Source organism: Sphaerodactylus townsendi, unplaced genomic scaffold (genome assembly GCF_021028975.2).
Source record: "Sphaerodactylus townsendi isolate TG3544 unplaced genomic scaffold, MPM_Stown_v2.3 scaffold_19, whole genome shotgun sequence".
Lineage (NCBI taxonomy): Eukaryota > Metazoa > Chordata > Lepidosauria > Squamata > Sphaerodactylidae > Sphaerodactylus > Sphaerodactylus townsendi.
The window spans coordinates 1,682,799-1,710,563 of NW_025950352.1; the positions used below are offsets into that span (position 1 = coordinate 1,682,799).

Below are 27,765 nucleotides of genomic sequence, written 5' to 3' on the forward strand. Positions count from 1 at the left end.
AGGGCGGCCTCCTGGCTGGCGCTGGCGGAGACGGGGAAGGAGCGCGGAGGCCAAACAAAGATGGCGGCGCCTGAGGCGGCCGGGCCGGGCCTGGGGACGGCCGGGTGAAGCCGCGCCTCAGCCGGAGCATGTCGGGGCCGGACGAGCGGGAGCCCGGCGGGGGCGGCGTGGCGGCGGCGGCCGCCGGGGGAGGCGCGCTGGCGCTGGGGGAGGCGGCGGGGCCGGGCCCGGGGGGCGCGGAGGAGCCGGGCCCGCCGCTCGGGGCTGGCGGGGCGGGAGGGGGCGGCGGCCGGCCGGGGCAGCCCGAGCCCGGCGCCGACCGCGACTCCGACGCGCCGCCCAAGAAGCGGCTGAAGCTGCCGGGCGGGACCGAGGGAGGCGGCGGCGGCGGCGGCGGCGTCAAGCTGGAGGAGCGGCTCTACTCGGTGCTCTGCTGCACCGTCTGCCTCGACCTGCCCAAGGCCTCCGTCTACCAGGTGCGCCGCCGCTCCCGCGGGCGCCGTTCACACGTTACGCCGGGGTGGGTGGGTGGGTGGGGGAGGGCTGCGAGACGCGTGACAAGACGCGTGTAGGAAGAACCGCGCTCGCGGCTTCCCCTGCGCGGCCCGGGGGGGGGGGGGTCAGTTCAGATCCTCCGGAAAGGGGTGACGTGGCGGGGGTGACTGGGGGGGGGGGTCTCTGCCCTTCCTTAATGGGGTCGCCCCCCAGCGCCCTTTACGGGATTGCAAGTGTGGAGCAGAGATGACCCCTTAGCACCGTGGTGGCGAACCTGTGGCACTCCGGACGTCATGGACTACAATCCCCATCAGCCCCTGCCAGCATGGCCAACTGGCAGGGGCTGATGGGGATTGTAGTCCATGACGTCCGGAGTGCCAAAGGCTCGCCACCTCTGCCGTAGCAACTTTCCCTTGAAATTGTACTCCCATATCAACAAACCCGTTACTATTCTTTAAAAGGTGATGTGGTTTTTTTTGGGGGGGGGGGTTGTCTCTGCTCTTGCATAATAGGGGACCCCCACCCATTACTAGGTCGTAAGTGTGGAGCAGCGGGTCCCCAACCTTTTTTTCACTCGTGTTCCCCACGGCGACCCTTTTTCCGAAAATCGCTCCCCCATATTAGGAAACCAACTATGTAATTTTTTTTTTTGCAGAAACTCTCCTGCGCTGCAATATATATATATATTATTATTTAATGGGTTTGCTAATTTGGGGGCAAGATTTTAGGGAAGCTGGGTTTCCAAGTTGGGAACTACTGATGTAGAGCACAGGGGTCAACCCCATGGCCCTCCAGATGTTATGGACTACAGTTCCCAGCATCCCCTGCCAGCATGATGCTGGCATGGCATGATGGGAACTGTAGTCCATAACATCTGGAGGGCCACGAGTTTGACACCGATGAGGGATAGGAGCTGGGTGGGTCACTGTGGAGGTGCGCTCTTCAGCATGCGCGCGGGGGGCTGGGGGGGCTGGTTTTGCAGTATTGGATCCCTTTTTTGGTTGAGCACATTGTGGGGCCAGTGGCTCCCCCAGAACAGGGGGTGGGGGCGTGGAACTGGAAAGCCCTTCCTGACAAATTGCAGCTTCCTTTGCTTTCTGACCAGTTTAGGCTTCTGTTGCCCCCGTGACCCACCTCTGTCTCGGGCCTTGTTGCCAACAGGCTGAGCCCCCCTTTTCCATCCCATGTTGTTTTATTTGTTTTTATATTTCTTGGAGGAAAAATGCAGTTGCAGAAGGAGATCAAGAATATGTATTGTTGAAAGCGTTCACTGCCGGAATCACTGGGGTGTTGTGGGTCTTCTGGGGCTTTTGGCCGTGTCCCTGTAGCATTTTCTCCTGATATTTCCCCCTTCTTCTGTGGCTGGCATCTACAGATGCAGGTGAAAAACATCAGGAGAAAATGCTACTGGGACACGGCCAAAAGGCCCGGAAGACCTGAAACACCCTAGATCGAGAATAAGCTACTGTCATCCTTCGTATTCCTCTTTCCTTCTGCCCTCCATGCCTGGCTTCTTTATAGTAGATCTTGAAGGTTTCTCCATTTCACCACCACCCCTTCCGCTTGCTGTTTCCAGTTGCCACTGGTTCCGTCTTCCCAGTTATTGTTCCATACGTGGACAGCCAGAGGACTCACAAAGGGGAAATTGTGTCTCAGCATCACGCCCACAGCTCATGGCCTCTCCCCCCCCCCCCCGCCTACTTCCTCGCCCACCCAGTTTTGTTTTGTTCCCCTTGTCCAATTGGCTGGATGACCCTCTGCCACCTGCCCAAGGCTCCCTCCCCTCTGCCAATTGTCAACCTTTTATTCTCCTTTCTCCTCTTTTTCCTGCAGCATCTTGGGTTGCTAGGCAACCGAAGGTGTCATTGTTTACTTTGGGTAGGGGTTTAAAGCACCCTGCCCCCATTTATTCAAGTTTTCATTTTCTCTGCAAACCTGCAGGGCTAACCTAGGTTTTTGGAAACATGCTGGAGCTCTGGCTGCAACTCCCCCTCCCTGCAGATTTTGGGGCCACCCCCATCATCAGACATAATGATAGCCCTTTTTGTTTTGTTTTTTTAACAGTGCTTGTGTTCAGGAGTATTGGGTGTAAGCTTGTCTGCTGAATCTGTGGATTCAAGTCATTAGGAAGTGGTTGAGGGATGGCTGATGGGGGTGGGGAAAGGGAGAGCCTCACGGTCCTTATCTAGCTTGTGGATCAAGCACCAGTCCAACTCCTTCCCAGATTTCTGTTGTAGCGCTACCTCAAGACAGGCTTGCTCTTACAGTTTTCCTACACAGGATGCTGAGATGTACCTCTTTTTTTCTTCGGTCTGTCTCCTTTCCGTCCTACCTCCAGGGCTTCCGCCCCCAAATGAGCTCCAACACCCCAAGCTCCCTGCCCCTCCCTTGTATTTTAATTTGTGTGGTTTCGATGAGTCCTCTCTGAGAGCCCGTATTTGGCCGGGAAAACGCGAACAGAAATGAAACAAGAGGTTCCGCCTTGTAAAAGATGTCTCTACTTCAGCTGTTCTCATAGTCTCCCACCTCCACAAGTATGACATGTTAGTTGTTTGTTAGGTGCAAACATGGGCCACAATGTAGGCAGTCCCCTGATCTTGAAAAACAAAACCCAAATCCTTTTGGGCAAGCAGGCTATTAAAGTGCTGGGGGTGGTGGGGGTGGCAGTGGCAGTAGGGAGCCTCTTTCCTCTTCTCTATCTGCCCTTGCTGGTGGCAGTCAGTAACTGGAAGAAGGGGGGCTTGGATATGTATTGTAAGTGAGCATCATGGCTTGTTTCTTGCTGACTGAGAAGACTCCAGAGTCATCTTTGCTTCATGGGCCTCTGTGTGGATTGAGGGGCTGTCAGGGTGTTCTTTGTTGCCAGGGCTCCATGGTCCCTCTTTCTGGTTTGGCGTGGAGTGGTGTTGCAGGGGCCGGGTGGGCGGGGGGTGATCCCCTGCCAGTGCCGAGAAGCACCCTGCCAAGGTGATGTTCCACAGGTTGCTCTCTTGAGCACTTAGCAGAATTGGCCAACCTATAGCTCTCCAGATGTTCATGAACTACAATTTGTAGTCCATGAACATTTGGAGTGCCATAGGTTGGCCACCCCTGAAGGGGTTCTTGTGCTTGCTGAGATTGCCTTTTTGATCTATGTGCTCCATTGAATCCTGCAAATGTTTTTAGGATGAAGAAGCCACAGAGGACTCCTTGGGCAAGCAAAGCAAACAAGCCAGAAGCCAGCAGTCACAAGGACTTTTGTCCAGCTGTGCCTTGAATGATGGCTCCTTTTACTGCATGAAAACAGCCTTTTCCCCCTGCTCCCCCCCCCCCCCCCAACTGATGTGGAACAGGGACTTGAACTTAAAGCCAAGTGCGAATCAGAAGCAGGGAACATGTGATGGAAGCATGTGACTTTCCTTCGTTAAGTCCCTAAAAGCAAAGGTCATCGCCTTGGTGATGTTACACTTTGGTGATCACAACCTAAGAATATCCGCAGAGCCTTTTCTGTAGCGTAAAGAGGTGGCAAAGCTGTGCTGCCCCGCAATTCCGTGCTGCTCTTTAGGTTGCATCGAGCAAGATAAACAGGAAATATTTGAAACTCACACAGGGGCAAGAGAAGCAGCGTCCCACAGTCAGCCAGTCTGTGAGAGACACGGCCGGAGGATTCAATGCTTGCCTGTTAATGGAAGGAATCTGTGTTAATGCAACAGCCTTTCCTCAGACCCTGGGGCTCCGGATTGGGGTGACAGTTTTTCAACACAGGGACCTCTCGCCTTCCTTGATTCTCACTGCAGTTTTACCGACAGGCTTCTCAGAATTAATTTTCAAAAGTCTATAAAACCAGCAGGTTCTGTTCTTCATGTAAAATGGGAGGAGTGAGGGAAAGCTGCTGTTTTCTTCCGCATAGTCTGGATGGGAACATGAGCAGCTTAGAACAATACAGTACTGTTGTCGGAGGAGGCACTTAAGATCGAAGACAGCCTCCTTCTTGTGTTACAGATTACTGATGCAAGGGGAGCATTGCGGTGGGGGGAGCTGGTTCAAACTGGCCTACAGCTACTTCAATAGCTGTGGCATTTTCTTGCCAATTTGGCTCGGGGAGAGCTCTTGACAGCCACAAAGCCCATACTGCCACCTCTGTCCGTTTGGAAGAGAAGATGAAATATGTACAGTTCAGTGTCTGCTGGAGGTTTCTTATCTGCATGGACTACTAAAGTGCTACAAATGCCCAACTCTTTGGTCGCTTTCTGTGCAAAAGATGTACAGATATAAATCTTGTATTCAAGCCTGGTGACACCTTAAGAGACCAACAAGCAGTGACACCTTAAGAGACCAACAAGCAGTGGTGCGACCGCACTTGGAGTCCTGTGTCCAGTTCTGGTCGCCGCATCTCAAAAAGGATATTGAGGAGATAGAAAAAGTGCAGAGAAGGGCAACGAGGATGATTGAGGGACTGGAGCACCTTCCCTATGAGGAGAGGCTGCAGCGTTTAGGACTCTTTAGTTTGGAGAGGAGACGTCTGAGGGGGGATATGATTGAAGTCTATAAAATTATGCGTGGGCTAGAAAATGTTGACAGAGAAATTTTTCTCTCTTTCTCACAATACTAGAACCAGGGGGCATTCATTGAAAATGCTGGGGGGGAGAATTAGGACGAATAAAAGGAAACACTTCTTCACGCAACGTGTGATTGGTGTTTGGAATATGCTGCCACAGGAGGTGGTGATGGCCACTCACCTGGAGAGCTTTAAAAGGGGCTTGGACAGATTTATGGAGGAGAAGTCGATTTATGGCTACCAATCTTGATCCTCTTTGATCTGAGATTGCAGGTGCCTTAACAGACCGGGTGATCGAGAGCAACAGCTGCAGAAGGCCATTGCTTTCACCTCCTGCAGGTGAGCTCCCAAAGGCACCTGGTGGGCCACTGCGAGTAGCAGAGAGCTGGACTAGATGGACTCTGCTCTGATCCAGCTGGCTTGTTCTTATGTTCTTAACAATATTTTCGGGGTATAAGTTTTCAAGATCAAGGAAATTTTGACTCTCAAAACCTTGCTGGTACTATTGGATTCAAAACTACCTGTTGTACTGCGGACCAACATGGCCGCCCTCTGAAGCCATAAATGTTGAATCTGGAATTGGGAAGACTGGTATTGGGGAAGGGATGTGATCAGTGCGGTATTTCTTATTGCTGAAGGACTATACTGCACCTTCCTGCTGTCGGACTGAATTCTCTGGGCCTTCTGTGGTCAGGGCTTGAGACTTCAATCTGGCACCTGCTAGCTTGCATTCAAGTCCAGTCTGCGTGCGATATCCTCATTGCCATTGTATGGCAGTCCCTTTGGCACATGGCGCGCCAGGGACGTGATGGAGAAGTAGGTACCTGTTGCTTCCTTTGAGCCACTGCTGTAATTCCAGTGTGGGATTGGAGTGCGGTTTGTGTGTGGAGTTGCCATGGCCTCTGATCAAGCCACAGAGCGCATAAAGCATGTTAAACTTTCACCGGCCTTGACCGCCTCTTAAAGGAACTGCTTGCTAGGTTTGCTCAGACCTAAACTGAGGGGTATACAGGAGACTACACTGCCACCATAGCCTTTGTGTGCCCACTAGAAAGATGCTATTTGCCAGTGCCAGACCATGGTACTTTTATAGTGATCTGTAAGTGCAGGAATATCAACGTTCCTACCTGGCAACGTAAAGAGCAGGTTCTCTCTGCGTTTGGTCGACATGCACTTTTCATGAAGGAACTTTGTCAGGTGACTGGGGAATCCTAGTGGATTGTTGAAGGCTTTCACAGCCAGATTCAACTGGTTGTTTGGGTTTTCCAGGCTGTGTGGCCATGGTCTGGTGGATCTTGTTCCTAACGTTTCTCTGAAGATGCCAGCCGCAGATGCAGGTGAAACGTTAGGAACAAGATCTACGGGACCACGGCCACACAGCCCGGAAAACCCACAACAACCAGAATCCCAACGGGTTAGCTATTGTTAAAGTGGACAGTATCGTAACTTACAGCTCAAGGACACTGAAACAGAACATAGTGCTGTTTTGACAATGTGAGAATCCTTGAGTTCAGATCCAGTTTTTTCCTGGTTCCTGCTGATGATCAGTTGTATGCCGGTTTACTAATGCATAGTACAGGGGACAGTGGCATTGAGAGTGTGGCATAAGGCAAGGAAGAAAGGGACGCTTATTTTCCATAGCCCCTAGTGTGAGAGAAGGTGCCATGCGCCTTTAGAGCATAAGCAGATTAATGGCGGGGTGCATTGGGCCAGCCCTGTATGCTGGGAACATTTAAGAAAGGTTGTCCTTCCCAAAGAGTCTGGGGATCATGTGTGCTTCTGTTTTAATACGTGCTGTTTTAGGTAGTATTTGTGAATCTTATCTTCACAGCAGTGTTGTTTGCTATGTGGACACGGTTTCGTTTTGCAAGTGAAGATGCTCCGTCGTCGGTGAGGCTGACTTTCCCCAAACCTTCCATAACCCCTTGGCTTAGCAGGGATTGGCACCTAGTTTCTATCCAGATCCTGCCTACATAAACAGGGCACATCATATTTTGGGTTGATTTATCTGTCAAGCCATAACTTTGTGTACCCCGAAATCTTTTCCCTGACCGTGGTCTCCAGCATGACTCAGAGAACTAAGGAGAAAGGAGGTTGGACTCTCACCTTGCGTAGTTTCTGGATAGGCAGAAGTGCCAAAGGAGGTTGATGTGAGGTCCCTCTTCCTTGTGGGGGCCAGGGAGATGGAGCTTCTCATAACTTTCTGAACTGTGGGGGCCATAGGAGCTCTGCCGGAGAAACCCCCTTCTCCCCTCCCTGACCTGGGGATGAGCGAGGGTCAGGTCTCTGGTGGCACTGAGCAGGTGCCCTTGCTTGTGAAGGCCCGCATATGAACACTGGGAACTTGTACGTATATCATTATTATGTTGTCAAAGGCTTTCATGGCTGGAATCACTAGGGTGTTGTGGGTTTTCTGGGTTGTATGTCCATGTTCCAGTAGCATTTTCTCCTGACGTTCCACCTGCATCTGTGGCTGGCATCTTCAGAGGAAACGTCAGGAGAAAATGCTACTGGAACACGGCCGTACAACCCAGAAAACACACAACACCCTGTATCATTATTTTTGAGAAGTGTGTCTCTTGGATGCTGCTTTCATCCTTTTTTAAAAATAATTGTTTTTATTGTATCATTTGAATTTTACAGTTTATAGTAATTTCCTTCTTCATACATTTTCAAACGATACTTTTCCCCCCTTTTCTCCCTTCCCCCATTCCTTCTTCTTCATAGTTTTGTCACACAAACAGCAGTAAGTTCGTTCTCTGTAGCCTCTTCTCCCATATTTCTTCATTGACTCGAGCTTCTTTCATCCAGTCCACGTATATTATCCATATCTTCAAAATTTCATTCTGTTTATCTTGCCACGTCTTATTTTTGGTTAGTATATCGAAAATATCAAGTGTCACTTGTTCCCAGGTATATTCTAACCATTTCTGAAGGGTCCATTTTTTCTTTTCTTTCCAGCTCAAGGCTATTGTTGCATGGGCTGCTTTGATCATTATTTTATACGTATCACTATATTGTTTATCCACTCTTCTGTCTTCCATTACACCCATGAACATTAAGTCATTATTTAAATCAATATTTATCTTCACCAATTTCTCGATATATAACGATACAATTGTCCAAATTTTTTTTTTACTTCTGCACATTCTATCCACATATGGCTATTACAGTGATGGTGAACCTATGGCACGGGTGCCAGAGGTGGCACTCGGAGCCCTCTCTGTGGGCACGCACACACAGAGTTCATCATGGGGGGGGGGGCAGAACCTGCAGCTCTCCAGATGTTCATGGACTGGAATTCCCATCAGCCCCTGCCAGCATGGCCAATTGGATGATGGAATTTGTAGTCCATGAACATCTAGAGAACCACAGGTTGCAGACCCTTGGAGTAGACCCTCTCTGTGTGTGTTCTTAGTGCAGCACAATCATTCCTGCTTGTTTTGAGGAAGCATCCTGTGCTCCTTGTCCCTGTCTAGTCTGTCCTTTGTTCTCCCAGCTCTTCTCACAACCTTGAGTTCTTATCCTTGGCCTTTGAAAGCCCCATTCCAGCAGCGAGGAGCTTGTGGACTTGTGATTCCTTCAGAGCAGGTTTGTGTCCCCCCCTTCTTTCAAGAAGTCTGGAAGGCAATTTAGCTTCTCACCCACCTTGTGATGTTGGTGGGCTAAGAGAGAGTGACTTGAATGGGGTTTGAAGCCTGGTTATTCATCCCCAGTACTCAGCGGCAGCTCCAGACTGGCTTGTGTTCTTGCTTCCTCGTCCTTTTCCTTTGTACCGTTGTGGTGCTTGGCACTGCTTAGTTCCAAGTGACACCTTTCCTGATTCCCTGCTTTTTGAAATAGCACGTGCCCCGCATTGTATTCGAACTGTCCCGCTTTGCTAGCTGCTGTTTCTCCAGAAAGAGAACAGCTAGACAGGGTCTGATACTTCCTTAACTGGATGTTTCAGAATCCATGGTCCTTCAGAGCTACAATTGCCTGGGTGTGTTGTGACCTCCTTCTGTTTAGTGCCTCCCTTTGCAGTCTCATGATTTCATTTCTCACAAGATCTCGCTGGTGTTCTGAATGGCTTGGGATGGCTCTGGGTTGTTGCTTTTCTTCCGTTGTCTGGGGCCGTTGACCTCGGCTGTGGTTCCTAGCCTTCTTTGTTCAGCAGAATATGCCTTTTTCTCAACATCCAGTTGAAATGCTTATGCCCATCTGGAGCCCTTTGTGATGTGGGCTGATTGGTCTTTGTCACTAACCTGCAGAGAGTAGCCAGCACCAAACTGGGCCTCTATCTGTCACCGTGGCGCCTGCACAAACACAGAGTCTCTCTTGCTGGCACTCGGGTGCTTCTTTGCAGCTGCGCAAGGGAGTGATGTGACTTTATTGCTGGACTGTACGATTGCAAAGGGAAGGAAGGGCTGGCGTGCCAGTTCATTCATCGAGGATGCAGCTTTATATAGCCGTTCACGTGGTTGTGTCGGCGAAGCATGGATTGCTGTGGCCACTCTTGGGCTGTCTGGGAGTGGGCAGAGAGCAGGTAGCTATGCTTCCTTTTAAAAAATGGAAGTAGCCAAGAGTTAGGCAGCTGCCGTTGTCTAGTTTATTCGCAGCCCTAATGCTGCAGTCCTGATTTGAGTGGGCAGCCTATCAAAACGCAGACGTGGCTTTTGCCGGCTGAGGCTGAAGACTTGTCCAGAGCTCGGGACAGATCCCATATCTTTTACTAGGTCATGGGTAGGGAACCTTTAACACTCAAAGAGCCATTTGGACCCGTTTTCTATGGGAAAAGAAAACACTTGGAGCCACAAATAATTTTTGACATTTAAAATAAAGATAACACTATATATATATTGGGTTTTTTTTACCTCTTACTCCGCTCATTCTGAGAAGCGCGTGGATGCGCCCGCCCTGCTGCCTGCAGGCTGGGGCAAAGCATGATAACCGGCCGGCTCAGCTTCTGCGCCCGGCCCGGCTGGGAAAGCATGCGCCCATCCAACAGAGGCCGAGGGCGAGAGCGGAAGCTCAGCGAGGCGCAGACTCCAGCCGACCGCCTTGGGCAGTTGGATTTAAAGCCACCCGCCCTGCTGCCTGCAGGGCGGGCAAGGATGGGGCCGGCGGCTTGGCTCATGGAGCCACAGTGCAAGGGCAGAAGAGCCGCATGAGGCTCTTGAGCCGCAGGTTCCCTACCCCTGTACTAGGGTAACAAGCAAGGCCTGCATTTGTGCTAATGGAGGAGTGCCTTGGAGGGAAATGTCAGTTCTGTAATCTAGCAGTGTTCTTGTTTGGAGCAAGGAGAACACAAGGATGTTCCAACAAGGAAACACAATTAGAATTCTACCAAGTCTTTCTCACTAATTTCCTGACTGGCTTGGTCAGAGGGAAATATTTGCTCCTCTTAGACCAGTGGTGGCGAACCTTTGGCACTCCAGATGTTATGGACTATAATTCCCATCAGCCCCTGACAGCATGGCCAATTGGCCATGCTGGCAGGGGCTGATGGGAATTGTAGTCCATAACATCTGGAGTGCCAAAGGTTTGCCACCACGGGCCTAAGTGAAGATGACGTTCTGTAAATGAAGGTTTGTGTGAGCGTGGTTTGTTCCGTTTTTAATCCATGTATCCAAATGCATTGCCCTGTGCTTGATAGCCCAGGCTCACCTAATCTGGTAGATCTCCGAAGCTAAGCAGGCTCGCCCTGGTTAGTATTGACTGGGAGACCACCAAGGAAGCACCTTCCTTATGAGGAGAGGCTGCAGCGTTTGGGACTCTTTAGTTTGGAGAGGAGACGTCTGAGGGGGGATATGATTGAAGTCTATAAAATTATGCATGGGGTAGAGAATGTCGACAGAGAAATTTCTCTCTCTTTCTCACAATACTAGAACCAGGGGGCATTCATTGAAAAAGCTGGGGGGAAGAATTAGAACTAATAAAAGGAAACACTTCTTCACGCAATGTGTGATTGGTGTTTGGAATATGCTGCCACAGGAGGTGGTGATGGCCACTCACCTGGATAGCTTTAAAAGGGGCTTGGACAGATTTATGGAGGAGAAGTCGATCTGTGGCTACCAATCTTGATCCTCCCTGATCTCAGATTGCAGATGCCTTAGCAGACCAGGTGCTCAGGAGCAGCAGGAGCAGCAGAAGGCCCTTGCTTTCACCTCCTGCATGTGAGCTCCCAAAGGCACCTGGTGGGCCACTGCGAGTAGCAGAGAGCTGGACTAGATGGACTCTGGTCTGATCCAGCAGGCTAGTTCTTATGTTCTTAAGGAAGTCTAGGGTCGCTATGCAGGGGCAGGCGCTGACAAACCACCTCTGCTCATCTTTTGCCTTGAAAGCTTTACAAGTGCTGCTGTAAGTTGGCAGCAGTTTACCCTTCCTACCGCCTTCCAAACATGTTATGCTGTCAGTAGCATCTGCCGCCATGCGTTCATGTAACAAATGGGCTACTCTCGGGCTCCCGCCATCTTCTGTGGCTGTCTTTGAAAACCGTGTGTTGTGGGAGCATGCTCTTTGTCCCCGCGAGTGCGGAAAACAAGTCCTTGAGATGAGTTGACCATTCTGAAGTGATCAGACCATGTGGAAGCTGGAGGAAAGGTGGCCATCCCTTAGGAATGCTTCAGATACAAGTTGCCTAGGTGTGACTTGTAGGCATCCTGACAGTGGCGTCAGGGATTTTAATTAAGTTGTACCTGCTGAGACTTGACAGCGAAGGTTGCATCAGCTGCTATTGGACTTTAGATGTGCTTGGTCATCACGCTAGCAAAATAACTCTTGGATCTTTTGCCCTGGAAATGGTCCTTTGAAGTTTAACCTGGAACATCCTTTAGGTTCGCCGGCTGGAGCAGTTTAGATTTGAACCCTTTCTCAGCAGATATTTAAAAATTCCATATATCGACAGGCTTTGTCTATGTGATATGGGGGAAATAGAGACCCTGACACATATTTTTTTACAATGCCCCACTCACAAAGAAATGAGGGTAAAACTGTTTGATTCTTTTCCAACATCAATTTTTCTTGGCCCTGAGGATTGTGTCATGGAAAGACTATTAGAAGATGCCAATCCGAATATAACCAGGGAGGTGGCAAAATTCAGTGCTTATGTGGTTAAAAGGCATGGACAAGTAGGGCAATAAAAATGGGAACTTTGGATCAATGATTTTATCTTTTATTCAAATTTTATTCCAGTTTTTAACTTGAACTTATATTATGGTTTGGACAAACAGTGTTTGGAAACTGGTTACCTCAATTTTATTTTGTATCTGGTCTGGAAATGTACTATCTGGATTTTATATTTTATATCTGATATTTTCTGGTCTTTGACCGAAATAAAATATTGATTGATTGATTGAACCCTTTCTCATTGGCAAAGTTTGAAGAAAGGGCCATAATGACCCACAAGGAGAAGAAAGACATTCTACTTGCCTCTTGCTAGAGGTGGCAGCTCTTTCCTTTTCGGGTAGCGCTTTGTAATTTGTTCACGAATGGCTGAACAAACCATACATTCATCAGAGGGCTTTGGGCAGTGAGCAAAGTTTTGAAATTTACTGACCTGTTGGTAAATGTCCTGTCAGCGCTGTGCTTTCCAGGGAAGAGTGGGATCAGAACTACAAATACGACTGGCTAGCCCAGGGGTAGGGAACCTGCGGCTCTCCAGATGTTCAGGAACTACAATTCCCATCAGCCCCTACCAGCATGGCCAATTGGCCAATTCTCAGAAGCGTCTGAAATCCTGACTTCCCTTTTCCTGCAGTGCACAAATGGCCACCTGATGTGTGCTGGGTGTTTCATCCACCTGCTGGCAGATGCTCGGCTGAAGGAGGAGCAGGCGACGTGCCCCAACTGCCGCTGCGAGATCAGCAAGAGCTTGTGCTGCCGGAACCTGGCCGTGGAAAAAGCGGTGAGCGAACTGCCGTCGGAATGTGGCTTCTGCGTGCGGCAGTTTCCTCGCTCGCTGCTGGAGAGGCACCAGAAGGAAGAATGCCAGGACAGGTAAACACTCTTGCTGATGTCCTGTATGACTCACTGCAACACCGGCGGGGGCTGGGCTGGGCTGGGCAGGTCTGGGGAATCTTGGGGTGACTTTGATCACTCCTCCTGAGAGGTTCCCTTGGCGCACCGGCTGAGGTGAGATTCTGGGTGCTGCAGTTCACCACTGCTACTTAATCTACCCCATATGCCAGGGGTGGCCAACCTATGGTGCTCCAGATGTTCATGGACTACAATTCCCATCAGCCCCTGCCAGCATGGCCAATTGGCCATGCTTGCGGGGCTGATGGCAATTGTAGTCCATGAACATTTGGAGTGCCATAGGTTGGCCACCTCATGACATTTACTAGGCAGACTACATTTATAGATTGGTTTGCCTTTGCCTTCCCCAGCTGTCTATACATGACCCCTAGCCAGATGGGTACTCCTTTTACCAGTCGTAGAAGGATGGAAGGCTGAGTCAACCTTGAGTCGGCTTCCTGAAACTGACTTCCATCAGGATCGAACTCAGGTCGTGAGCAGAGCTTTGACTGCAGTAGTGCAGCTGACCGCTCTGTGCATGGGGTCCTGTGAATATTATGGGGGAGGGGGGAATAATAGAGGTGTGGTGTCAGTTTTTCCCAACTTGAGCCCCCCCCCCCCCATTTCTCCTAAAGGAGGTAGCAGACCCTTCTTCACACAGCCAAAAGGGTTGAGGCAGTATATAACAACAACAACAACCACCACCTTTAATGGCATAATTAAAACAACAGCAGCAATATACCAGCAACAATGGCAACCTCAGTGTAATGATACAATCTCCAGTACAGTTATAACCGTTTGCTGATGACAGAGCACAAAAAGTTAGCCAGCGCTTCCAATACACTTGCAGAACCACAATCCAGCATCGTTACCACAATTGATAGATCAGTGTTATCAATGGGGGGTTTTAGCCACTGGTTTAGATATTTGTTCCTGGCTAAACTGTGTAATGGGCAGTGTAATATCACGTGTTGGATTGATTCTTCGTAAGCTGAACTGCAGGGACAAAATCTTTCATTAAAAGGCACTTTCTGTATTCTACCCTGAGTGGTAGCTGAAGGGAGAATATTGCACCTGGCAAGGGTCAGGGCTCATCGCAATTTGGGTTCTAGAACCAAATGGAAATATTTGGCCATGGTATACGGTTTTAACAGTATACCCAAGTGCAAGGGAGAACAGCGTTTATTAGCCTGCTGCATCAGGTGACTATACTCGAGATCATACAATCTCTTTTTGATAGTCAGCTTTAGCTCATTGGCATTCATTAAAGCCAATGCATCCAAGGATAGACCCATTTCGTGGATTTTCACCAGGGTTGAGGCAGTAACAAAACTGGCCCTGTCTAATGCAGCATGTAAAACTCTCCATTAATAGAGAACTCTCCATTTAACTGTGTTTGGGCTCATGGGCTCCTCTTGGGTGCAGCTCAGAGGGTGAAGCATTTTCCTGTGTTGAATAAACCACCGTTTGTCACAGCATTCCGGTTTGAATGAAACTTCAGACTGTGGGCGGTTGTCTTGCCCATCAACCGGCATCCCCATCCATAATTTAATCCTGGTTTGGCATCCTGTTTCATAGGCCACACTTAGCTGTGCCCAAACTGTGCCATGTGCAACAACAGTAAGGCATGTCAGTCTCATTCCTGCCATGACAAACCCATTGGTGGTTATCTCTGAATCGAGCCAAATTGCGCATCCGGCCTGGAGGAACTCAGAGAGCAGAGGGGCTGCTGACCGGGAACAAGAGGCTTGTGCGGGTGCATTTACAAGAGCTTTGGGGTTTTGAAACTGACGCCTGGCAGAACCTGCTTTTTCAGTCAGGTTATCTGGGACAGAAGACAGTACGAGGCACGTCTGGGCCTGTCCCAGTCCATCCACACTCATCCCGTGGAATTAGGTAATGAAATAGGGAAGCATCTAATTTCTCTACAAGTCCCGGTCGTCATTCAGTTCAAAGAAAGGGTTGGAAAATAGATCTGGACTTGGAATTCCAGATGCTATTCAGGCATTCTGATGCTGGGCATATTTTTCCCAGCGTGCCTCTCCTGGTCCAGTTTATTCTTGCAGCAAGTTTTTGAGAGAATGTGACCGACGCAGGCTTCCTTGGGGGCCTCTGGTCCTAGCCCAGCACTCTTTCCACTTGGACACCACAATTCTTCTCTGGACGGCTGTCCTTGATCGGCAGATGGTCTTGTCAGCAGATCTTGTCTGCTACAAGAACCACTAAACACAAGGGCTTCAGTGCCAGCGTCGTCAGAAGTATGACCGAATGCACAAGGCATTATTAGAGCATCTTCCTTTACTGGAAAGAAAACCCGGTGATGGGCTGGTTATTCCCCAACAGGTGTTGGAGGAAACACGAGACTTATAAAGCTACGACTGGGGCGAGGGATAGGAAATAGCATGCAGGTTTGCCATTTTAAAACTGTACATTCAGGAAAGTCAAGCTTGTGGTGTGTTGCGCAGCGCATCCCTTGTGTCTTCAGTTGATCCGGTTATTTTGATTCTGAAGCCTTTCAGATCCATTTTATGAAAGGTTCTGAAAGGCTTTGGTGAAGCAGGCCGGTGCTGGTGCCAAAAGCCCCTGTTTCATCTGCATCTGGTTATAGATCGCCCCCCTTCTAAATTCATCAAGCCACGCCCCACTGACCAGTGGACGGCAACTTAGAAGCTTGAGTCTGTGCGAAATGCAGCTGTCCGCAGTTCCCTGGCATTGAGGCCTGTTTCTGAAAATAAACACCTGAACACGTTACCTAGGCCGCAACAATATATCAGGTAAACATCCATCCAAGCAATAAGGGTGTCTTTATTCAACAAATGGCGTGCCGTGTGAAACCAGGCAGATCTGGAAAAGACACAGCACAGCTCTCAATGCCTGGAAGAGACTGGTCTGTGGGAGAGCTGGTCAAGCACAAAATGTGCTTTTCACTTAGCCCGATTTGGTGGGGAAGCATCTATAGGATTGCTCTTAACTTGTACAGTATATATCCCAAAGATAGCGATCCTGGAATATTACGGATTAGCCTGAAATATTACACTGAGGAAGTGGACTGGCATCCCCAGAGCAGGCGTACATCAGGAAGCTGGTATGAATTTTGACTCTGTGGACACTTGTTTATATCAGGGTGTCCAACTCTGGTGCTTCAGATGTTCATGGACTGCAGTTTCCATCAGCCCCTGCCGGCATGGCCAATTGGGAATTGTAGTCCATGAACAGCTGAAGTGCCAGAGTTGGACACCCCTGGTGTATAGGATCAGTATTTGAAACTTGCTCTCTTCGATGATTCTCTTACAGGGCATTGAGAGCTGCATTGTATTTGCAAATCTGCCTGTTTTCATGTTGCAGGCTGTTTGTTTAATAAATACACACTTAGTGCCTGGATGGATGTTTCCCTTGTATATTGTTGCAGCCTAGGTATAGTGTTCGGGTGTTTATTTTAAGTCACTGTCTCACACTGTACCCTTTTGTTACAGTTTCAGGCAGTGGTGGGACCCAAAAATTTTAGTAACAGGTTCCCATGGTGGTGGGATTCAAACTGTGGCGTAGCGCCAATGGGGCTGGGCGGGGCACGACGGGGGCAGAGGCGGGCATTCCAGGGGTGGGGCATTCCTGGGCGGGGCTGTGGCAAGGACACAGCCACTGTGCCGGTCCTTGGGCGGGAAACGAATGCACGCAGGCACAGGCTGCCACGCACGCCGGTGCACCTCCTGCTAGATTGCTTCAAGTTCTGCGCGCTACTGCTGAGAGGAGGGGTGTAACTAAGGCAAAAACGTGGCAAAATCACCCATTAGTAACCCCCTCTCGGCACACACAAATAATTAGTAACCTACTCTTGGGAACCTGTGAGAACCTGCTGGATCCCACCTCTGGTTTCAGGCCTGTTTCTAGCCAGCTATCTTGGCTTTCAGGTTTGGTCGATGTGCTGATTCTTACCTTCCAAGCCCTTTGTGACTTGGGACTCAGATACCTGAAAGACCTTCTCTCCCTATTAAGGATTGTCCATTTGGACTCGGTAGCGCTCCCATCTACCTGCCGTCGTGGCATGGCGCGGTGTCAGGAAGGATGCGAGCCAACTAGCTGGCAGCTCCCGTTCTGGGGAAGAGGCTGTAAAGCCCCATGTGACCAGGCTGTTTTGCAAGATTTCTCCTGGTGTCCATATTTATTGTCGCTGGGCTTCAGTCTTGCTTTACACGTTGGTTGTTTATTTGTATAGCACTAGTTTAATTGATTATAGGCCACTGGGCAGGACTTGATTTTATTTTTTTAACGCGTTGAACAAAGTGTACCTTTGATATGATCTAGATCTGCAGTGTCCGTGACCTCTTTCGAGTCCAAAATGTGTTCCTTGATTGCTGTTTGTAATTTGCTGTTTGCTGATTCCTGTTTGTAATTTGAAGACAATTTTCTGTGGACGGAGCAGAGGGGTGCTGCTTTCGTCTCCCCCGCTGTGCTGCCATTTCATGATTTCCCTTGTGCTAGAGGCACTGAATTGGAACAGACTTGGATTTCCAAGTGATGTTTGTGACTCTTGCTGACTGGGTATAAGCATTCTTTGGATTTGCTGATTGTGCTGTGGCGCCTGCATTCCACTGATCTGAGCTTCGTCTTCCTTGTTTAAACACAGAGTCACCCGGTGCAAGTACAAGCGGATTGGGTGCCCATGGCAGGGTCCTTACCATGAGCTAACTGTCCACGAGGCGGAGTGCACGCACCCAACCAAGACCGGGAATGAACTGATGGAGATCCTGGATGAGATGGACCAAACTCACAAGAAGGAGATGCAGCTCTACAACAGCATCTTCAGCCTGCTCAGCTTCGAGAAGATCGGCTATACAGGTAAATGACAGGGCCGTGGCTAGGCAGGGGACAGAAAAGATCTTGCGCGGTTGAAGCCACATTGTTTTAATTCCTCGTTTCTCCCTTTTGCACACTGGTGTCAGTTTTCTACTTCTGAACTTTGTTTCTCTTATGCAACATGCAGCGACGGTTCCTCTAGGTCAGAAGAGCCGGACTGCGCTGGGCAGACAGGGGAACTTCGTCAAGTGTCCCTCCCAAGACCCTCCCCCCTCCCAGTTTGCTTGAGAGTTCAGGTTCAAGAGTAGAGCTGGGGTTGCGGGGGAGGGGGTGGGGTGTCTGTAATGTTACCCATCATGCTCTCAAGGTGGGAAGGAAAGAGGCTGGGGGAGGTTCTTGCATGGTTCGTGCCCATCATCTGGCCCTTGGCCTGGTTCTCCGGTGCTCTTCCTTTTTCTGTCTTGATGTTACCTGGAAGAAGGAAGGGCCACTCCCAGCAGCAGGTAAGGTCCTGTGGTTGTACTTGCTGGGCTCACAGTCGCGGCCACAGAACAAGAATTCCAACCAGCATTTCTGTTGGGGAGTCAGTGCACACTGTTTACTGGGTATCTGCTTTGTTTGGGAAGCTGGTCTATCAATCTCCAACTGGCCCTTGCGGGCCATTAGTGATAAACAGAAGATGCTTTCTTTCTTTTGGGAAAAGCAATGTAGTACTCCTAGTATAGCGCTTGATCGGTTATTTGTATGATGGATTGTGTGTCCTGCAAGTTTGGCAGATGGTTCTGCCTCCTCCTGCAATGAGCTTGAAGCTGTCCGTAGTTGTCTTAAGTTAGGTACGTTCTATCCTTGGTTTTCTTCACTTAGTGCAAAGTGGTATGGAATGGTATGGAAACAACAACGCTAAAGTAGTCCAGGTTGTGACGGAAGGAACAAAACTGTCATTTCACACAACCGAGCTAAATTACTTTTGCAGGTAAGCCTGTGACTGCCTGGGTGTGAATCCTGAAATGGGCTTGGAAAGGCCTTCAGCAGAACGTGCGGAAAAAGCCATTAGCGGCTCTGAGTTTCTTGCAGCTGGGAGGGAGACAAGGTAGTGGAAACCACTTTCTTTGGCAGTAAATGTTCGCTTTTCCTGCAGAGGGAAACTGCTCGGATGTAACCTGCTCGCTCTCTCCTGTCCTGAATTCTGACTTGGACCGAGCAAGTGCTGGAACCTGAAGTGATTGTGCTTGCCCTCGCTGAGTCAGAGGAAGTGCATAAAACTTAGCCCGCAAAGCAGAATGGAGTCCAAGTGAGCAGGAGCTCAGGTTGCGAAGCAAGGTGACCGGCTACCTTCCTGCCGAAAAGCTGACTGCTCCCAGTGGGCACCCGGGAACACAGCTGGCAAACAGCCCAGTGGGACACCCTAACGGTGCCAGATCTGAATGCAGAATGAAAGTGGCTCGGCTGAGGAGCCGGGGGGAGGGCGGCGGGGGGGGAGGGTTTAGCCTACACCGGTTGACGGTGGGTGCAGGGGGTGGCTCCCCCCCCCATCCAGTGTTCTTGAACACTGGGGTGCCTCTGCCTGTGGGAGAAGAGGGGCAGAGATCCTCATCCTTCTCTGGAAAGGAGATGGCCTCTAGCCAGAGAGGCAGTTGCTGCTTGGAGCAACCTGGAGCGATCAGAAACACTGAGTCGGGCTGGTTGTGTGGCTTGAATAACTCCATCACCTCCTTTGTCCAGGTGTTGCTGCCGTGCGTTCCTTAACGGTCCCTTGGAAACATCGAAGGATGCATTATATGTATACAGAGGTTCCCAGTCCCAGAACTTGTGCTGTGAGATTCCATGGGTTTTTGTACACCAAAGACTTTAAAACACTGAACCAGCTGTGTTGATAAACTTGAACGAAACAAAACGCCTCCTTGCGCTTTGGACTCTACTGGAGGAGGGCTCATGACAGACAGAAAGTGGACTCTGCTAAAGTACATTTGGGTCTAAGATTGGATAGCGCCTCAAGTGATTCAGTGTGCTGCTCGTTGTCTTTATGTATCTAACCCCAGGATTTTCTTCGCTCTGTGAAAAAAAAAACACTTGAAGATTTTTTTCCCCAATGCCCTGTTTCTGAATTTTGGATTGTGGTGGTACATGCAGATCTGTATTGTTTATGCCATTAAAATAAAAGTGCAATATTACATGAATTGCATTGTCTGGCTTGGTTTTTAATGCACCTGTATTTGGGTGTGGACATTTGTCATGAATTCCAAACCAACTGCCTTTCCCTTCGCAATGCTGAATTATTGTATTCCTACTTCTAGTGACTGTCAAGAGTGTCCCAAGAGATCTTAAGCAGGTCCTCAAGATGCCCCCAACTTGGAAGGTTTGGCTGCGTCACGAGCCCGAATGTCGAAGCTGTGGTGCGGTTGCACGTGGCAGTCTGAGCTTGATGGCGTGATAAGGGGACGCAGCAGAGTGGTCTGTGGTACCATTCACCGCCGAAGCAAAGAAGAAGCAGGGTGAAAGGTGACCAGAGAATCTTAAGCGATGAGAAACGGCTCCGTCGTTCTTCTGGATAAATAGATGTGGGGCAGAAATCCTCATGAAGTGTCAATTCCTGGACTGGTCACTCGCTCCACTATTGCAGTTTTCTGCCTCTTGACCTTGGGCACTGCGGCATCGGATAGGGGCATGCACTGTTGTAGTGGGGTGTGTTTGCTGCTGCTGCTGCTGCTGCTTCTTCCTCTCCACGAAGCTTTAGCAATCATTCAACTGTGATAAAGTGATGCAATGCATTGATTTTTATCTCCTTTTCTCCTCTCCCCTGCCCCCTCTCCCCCCAAGAAGCCCAGTTGCTTCTGCCCTTAACTGGCTCTGAATGACTACTCCCACCCTTGTTGTCTTCTTACGTCCTGGCAAAGGAGGCCCCACACGGTAGCTACAGGTAACGTGAGTTTTGTTTTTTCCTGCTGCCGGCTTCTTTCGTTTTAACGTTCTCCCCCTTTCTTCCACCCCCTTCTTTTTGCTGTTTTGCAGAGGTTCAGTTCCGTCCTTACCGAACAGACGACTTCATCACGCGCCTCTACTACGAAACTCCGAGGTTCACGGTGCTGAACCAGACCTGGGTGCTGAAGGCCCGGGTGAACGACTCGGAGCGCAACCCCAACCTTTCGTGTAAGCGGACCCTCTCCTTCCAGCTCATCCTCAAGAGCAAGATCAACTCCCCCATGGAGTGCTCGTTCCTGCTGCTCAAGGGTCCTTACGACGATGTAAAAATCAACCCCGTGATCTATCACTTTGTCTTTACCAACGAGAACAATGAAACAGACTACGTGCCGCTCCCCATCATAGACTCTGTGGAATGTAATAAGTTGCTGGCAGCCAAGAACATCAACCTTCGTCTCTTTATATTCCAGATACAGAAGTAAGCATAGCTTGGCTCTTTCAGGAGCGACCGAGAGAGAAAAAAGAGCACCACTGAACCAGAGTTACCTCGTATGGCTGCCTCGGCCCCTTTTGTGATTCCGCCATTATTTGACAATTTTTAAAGAGAACGTCTCTGCATGTGTGGCTCACTGACGACATTGAGTGGTCGTTGGCCGTGTGTCTCCATCGAGCAGGGAACCAGCTTGACGCAGGGCACCGTTGAGGCCGGAGTATGTCAGGAGGGAAGGCTGGCGACACTGGTTAATACATTGTGAAAAAAGCTGTGTTTGTGTCATGGTGTATGTAATATCCAGCAATAGTGTCCGCATGGTTGGGGGTCTGGTTCCTGTCATGCCTCCGTGGGTAGCACTCTGTTTCAAAAGGAACAACTGTTCCTGGGTAGGCTCCTCCAGTTTGGTTGGAAAAAAGCAAATGGCTTAGTGGACACCTTCAGGTCCCCCAAGGGAGGCGACGTTTGTCAGGCTGCTTCTAGCTAGGCTGAAATGCCACATTCCAAGAGTAGTGCGTTTACAGAGAGGGGTGTCCCAAGCGCTGCGTGGCATGAGCGAGCGAATGGGGCACTGCGGCCACCCAAATAATTCCCTCTCCCAGCTTTCTGTTGCCATTGCATTGGTAACAAATGCGCGGAAGCATGTGAAAGGAAGTCGGAATAATGGAAGGTTAATAACAAAAAGCTGCTGGCCTTTCCTCCCCTCAGACGCTGTGCCCTCACCACGACGCGTGTTGCACTTCACAAAACGCTAGCCCAGATCCGGCCCTCCTCTGGTCCTCGCCAGTGCCCTGTCCGTCCCGTTCCCTCCACCCCCTGCCTCTACCAACTGGCTTGAGATGGCGTCAGACCCAGGACCCCTCTAGAGCTGACCCAAATGAGTGCAGACTTCTCGGAATGCAGGGTGATTATTCTGTCTGTCGCGGGAGCTCTCCCGACACTTTGGAAACAAATGAATCCCCCTCCCCTCGTGCAAATGCGTTAACAGGCTCTTCTAGCAATTATGCAATTTTGCAATGTGATTTTATGTATGTAAAGTATATATAGCAGGTTTATGGATGGGGATTGTGGGGCCATTCACCAAATTTCAGCGAGCTCTACAGGGATATTTTGCTCAATGCGCTTAAAAATATTTTCAACCGTGGGGGAGTTGGCGGAAGATGAAGGCTGCATCATGAGACGCTTGGATGCGCGAGTCCTGTGCATTCAAGGTGATTTTCTCCCCTTCCCCCTGGCTTTTTTTTATTTTTTTGAAAAGGAAGCTACATTTGGCAATTAACACTTTATATGGACTAACTGGATCAGGTTTGTTTCTGTAAAAACTGTTGAAAACCTGTTGCAGGTGCTGCTTTGTCTGGGACTTTGTGCTGTTAATGGTAAACAAACCAGTTTCTGCTTGCATATTCCCCCCTCCCCCTTTCTCCCTTCAAGACCCCGATAATCAACAGGTGTGATTGGAAAGCTGTTTTAGAAACCAGAAGAGTAGCAGCGTTGGCCCTTGTGGGCAAGCCCCTGTGGAACTTGTAATCCATCAAGTCAGGTTGCTCTGCCAGGTGTCTGATGAGTTTTGGTGATCTCAGGGCGGCAGAGCTGCTGACGGTCGGGCCGCTGTTCCTGAGAGAGCAGGCGGGGGCCGTCTTGGCCACTGTCGGCCCATTAGTTCCATGAAAGCTCAGCTTTGGTGACTGACCTTCAAGCCTCTTCAGATGCCTGGGAAACTTGAGGGTGCAGCCGCAGCTCTTGGAAGCAGGAATGGGATAAATGGGTTGTGTGGTTGGAAGAGCCATGTGTGTTCCAGAGGAGGCCTTTTTTAGCCCCCTGTGACTACAAATGAGGGTTGAGGAGGCTGCCTAGACACGGTTTGTCAACACCTCCCCTAACCCCCCCAGACAGTGGGTGTTTACAATCATGTTGTCCTCAGTGTACCATGGAACCGTCCATCTGTTTTTGGAGCAAGCATTTCCTCAGAACTAGTGGCTTGCAAGAGAGGTCTTAAAACCGGCTATGGAGGCAGAGCTCTGCTCCAGGACAGTCATGCCTCGCCCTAGCGGCCGAGGGCGCACGTGATAATCTGCCTAATAGAGACCAGAAGCTGGAGCCACCTTTGGCTGCTGTGGTTGGATTCACCGTGCGTTCTCCTGTGGGGTCAAATCAGAGATACACACGGGGGAATCTTGCAGGTTGTTGTGATGTGGACAGGTGGGAGCATCCTCTCCTGAGACACAAGAGCTCAGCGCAGCTGGCTGCATAGCCGTAGTATTAAGATCTCCCGTCAGCCTTAAACCGGGGCACAGCTAGCTGTCACTGGGCACCTGCGGACTTGACCACAAAGGGACTCTGACGTTTCTGAATTGTGCATGCCGAACGCCACCCCCCACCCCCGGGTGTATGTGAATGGACTGTGGAGGCCAGGAGTCTGCCACAGTTCATGCGAAAGTGCCAGGAATTGCATTCAGAGTCAGCCAGCAGCCTTTGTTGAGAGCGTATGGGTCGGAGGAACGCTGCCAAGACTTCTGGGCCGGCCTTTTCCTGCCGCTGATCTTGGCAGGGCCAGTGGAAAACTCTGACCCTGTCCTGGTACAATTTGAAAAGGCATCTTAACCCTGGACTCCCGCACCTCTTTTCTGGCAGAGGAATGTTCCCCTGATGCCTACAGGGAGTCCCCCTGCCCACCCGCCGGGGGTTTGCACAGACATCTATGGGCATGGGCCCTGCTGTGCTGATGGCGGTGGCTTGGTCAAGGGAAGGTGTCCTCGGCCGGGCCAGCGCCGCTGCCTTGTTCACCTGGTACGGATGAACGTGCCTGTTCTCGCACCGTGTTGAGGCAGCTGCTCCACTTGCAAGGGTTGCTGGAGCCCTCGTAGCCGCCCGTCGGCTGTAGCTGGCTCTTGTCCGTCTGGGTAGATGGTGGATGGCAAACCATCTCCTCTGGTGTTCTAGCAACTGGCACTCGTGTGACATGCACACCTAGGGGCGGGGTGTCCTCTGTCAGTTTCGGAAGGATCTGGCTGGCTCCTGGGGCATCAGAAGAGCGGAAGCAGGAGGGAGCTGTGCAGGAGGATCTGTCTGGGGAAGATGCGTTAGTCTTTTCATCTCTCTCATCCTGGAGTCAACAGACTGGGCTTGCTTAATGTTGCAATTTCCTCCCTTTGAAACCACTTCTGACGGTGCTGTCTTGTGTAGAAACATCCCTTGAAGAGTGGCTGCTTCGTAGCAGTGGCTCTAGACTGCAGTGGTGGCGAACCTTTGGCACTCCAGATGTTGTGGACTACAATTCCCATCAGCCCTTGCCAGCATAGCCAATTGGCCATGGTGGCAGGGGCCTGATGGGAATTGTAGTCCATAACATCTGGAGCGCCAAAGGTTCGCCACCACGGCTCTAGAGCCTCTAGTGGCGCCGGGCTAAAACGGAAGGGCCTTCTCTTCATAGACGGTCTCTTCATGGCAAAAATACTCACACCAGCCAGGGAGTTGGGGAAGGTTTTCATCCTTTGGTGGGGTGGGGGATGTGGCTGGATGCTGAGGCCCACCCTTGCCCGGCTCCAGAAGCACACAGCCAGCCAACTTCGTGGGCTTTGTTTGAAGAGCCCACAGGTTACAAAACCCGCGTGGCCGGTGCAAAAGGCTAGCTGCCCCAGCCTCTCCTGGACGTTTTGTGGAAGGTGCTGGAGCAATTTGGAAGAGAGCGACTAGCTGGGAGGCCAGCGGAGGCTTACGCTTTCGGCTGCCCGGCCCAGAGCTACGGCGCAAGGCTGGAGGCATGGCGTGTGGCCAGTTAAGAGCTCTGTGCCGTGGTGGGGCTGTGTAGGTTTTCTCCTCGTATCCTCTTGCATCGCATCTACAGCCACCGTGGGTGTTTCTCCCCTTGCACAAACTGGGTTGCTGCTGCTGCTAGCTCTTTCCCTCCCCGGTAGACTGCACTGCAAGGATGTTTAGTGGAGGCTTGTCCCAGGGCCAGACCTGGAAACTGGCACTCATGTTCCTAATGGCCCCAGTGGCAGCAACCATGACCTTGTGAATGGGAGGAGCTACCCGGGGGCGGGAGGCAGGACTAAATCTTGCCCAGTTCTTTCCACATGAAGTGTACGTTTGTGTGTGTGTGAGTGGCCTGAATCCTAGCAGACAGAATGGAGTGGATTATTTTGTCCCCAGTGGCTGCTGTTTACACACAGCCCTGTTATGACGATGGCAGTTAACCCCTGTCTTAAAGCCAACTGAAGTTGTTACATTGGAAGCGGAGATGGCAGATCTGGCTCAGCGGCCCGGGGGTTGGGAGAGCCGCCGCTGTCTTGGGTCAGCTTGCCCTGACTCGCCACTGCCAGCCAGAACTGTCCGTCGTCCTCTTCCTTCCCTTCCCCCCTGGGACTCTGTCCCCCAACTCCTCCTCGGTAGCTGAGCCTTACCTGTCTAGTTCCGTGCTAGGCACCTAAAGATTGTAGCATGCTTCTCCGCGCCAGGTCGTTCTGGCGACTGGCAGACCACAAACCTCCTTACAGTATTCACTGTGGGTAATTTATTGGACTAGCGAATGTAGAATTTAAAAATAATTTAAGAAGAGAAAACAAAAAGGTTTGTTTGCAAGATGGTATGTCCTTTGTACTGGGCCTGATTTTCATTGTTTGTGTTCCCGTTCCTTTCTGTTGTGGAGGGAGGGAGAGGGGTCCTTGGGTGGGCTTTGGGCTGCAACTGGGGGGAGAGAGAGGGAGGGAGAAGGGGGTGGCCGGGTGAGATTCAGCCTCCAGCCACTTTGATACCGCAGGGTTGCTGCCTGCTCTGTCCCCTTGACTCCCCCAAATCCCCTCCAGGGTGACCACACAGGGGCTGCTGCGGCTGTTTCATCGGTGCTGCCGGGGGACCCATCCTTAGCTTCTTTCGTTCCCTCGTGTCTTTCCCTCACTTCTGTGAGCACTAAGCATATACCTAAATGGCTCTTAACATGAGGAATGGTTTTAATGTTGTCGGGAATGATTTCTTCTGTTCCTTTCGTGGTCTGCGTTTGTTTGAAGTTTCTGTATGTAAAGTAGTTTAAAGAAAATTGCCAAACCATTTCTGTCTCTTGTGTGCGTGCTTGACCCAGACTCGGTTCCTTTTCCAGAGCGCTGGCAGACTCCAGGACCGTAGCAACCTGGCTAGTATGCTCTCTCTGTCTGATTACACATATGCTACGTGGGACACATGGCAGACACCGAGCCGCCATTTCCTGTGGGGGAAAAACCAGTGTGGCTTCCTACTGCACCGAAGTGCAGTTGCAGAAAACACATTGGGAAAGAATAGGCGGCGGCGAGGCCCTGCTTTGTGCCCAGGTGCCTTTCCCTGAAGCATTCAAATACCAAGCAAGTATTGTGATCTCTTAGACACAAAGGCTCGTACGTGGCAGACGGCCTGGGCCGTTCTTCTGGTTTGCCAGACAGTAATATGACAGCCCAGCCTGCAGGTTACAGAGCCACAGATAACTCTGACTACATCCCTGCCCTCCTTTGAGGATGATAGCTCCAGGTGGGATGGAGCAGGTGGCCGCTTTTGCTACCTGGGAGTCCAGCAAGCCCAGCCTCAGGAGGAGACCCAGACTGGGGTGGGGCAGGGAGAGGGCCTTCCACTCGAGCGTGGGTGCCGTGGTTAAGAGGGGTGGAGTCTCATCTGGTTAACTGGGTTTGTTTCCCCACTCCTCCGCATGAAGTTTGCTGGGTGACCTTGGGCCAGTCACGGTTCTCTCAGAACTTTCTCAGCCCCACGTACTTCACAAGGTGTCTGTTGTGGGGAGAGGAAGGGAAGGAGTTTATAATCCGCTTTGAGACTTCTTACAGGAGAGGAAGGGGGGTATACATCCAAGCTTTTCTCAAGCATTTGTACCTCATTTTTTCTTCCGAGTGAGCACTCATAAGAACATAAGAACAAGTCAGCTGGATCAGACCAGAGTCCATCTAGTCCAGCTCTCTGCTACTCGCTGTGGCCCACCAGGTGCCTTTGGGAGCTCACATGCAGGAGGTGAAAGCAATGGCCTGCTGCTGCTGCTGCTCCCGAGCACCTGGGCTGTTAAGGCAGTTGCAATCTCAGATCAAAGAGGATCAAGATTGGTAGCCATAGATCGACTTCTCCTCCATAAATCTATCCAAGCCCCTTTTAAAACAGCTCACAAACTACAAACTTTATTTATTTTTATATTCATACCCCACCCTACCTCCAAAGGACTCAGGGTGGCTCACAATGACATAAAGCCTAAAATCACACATAAAAGTCCTATAAATGACAATCAATAAAAATAATCATACAGCCTATTGTCGAAGGCTTTCGCGGCCGGATTCAACTGGTTGTGGTGGGATTTCCGGGCTGTGTGGCCGTGGTCTGGTGGATCTTGTTCCTAACGTTTCGCCTGCATCTGTGGCTGGCCTCTTCAGAGGTGTCTCACAGAGAAAAGTCTATTTCACACTCTTGTCTAGTGAAAAGGGAAGTTCACGTTCCACAGACAGTTCACATTACCTGGCTGAGCACATGGTCCAAAAATGGCTGCGCCCTTCACAGCTCAGGCAAGAGGTCT

The 27,765-nt window shown here is 50.5% G+C and overlaps 1 protein-coding gene across 1 annotated transcript; it reads left to right on the forward strand.

Moving 5' to 3' along the window:
• ZFTRAF1 (zinc finger TRAF-type containing 1) lies at positions 1-26,276 on the forward strand. Its single transcript, XM_048482551.1, has 4 exons — positions 1-476; positions 12,771-13,009; positions 17,652-17,863; positions 20,831-26,276. The coding sequence occupies exons 1-4, from the start codon at positions 129-131 to the stop codon at positions 21,220-21,222; spliced, it is 1,191 nt and encodes a 396-aa protein (XP_048338508.1). The 5' UTR covers positions 1-128; the 3' UTR covers positions 21,223-26,276.
• The last annotated feature ends 1,489 nt before the right edge of the window (positions 26,277-27,765 follow it).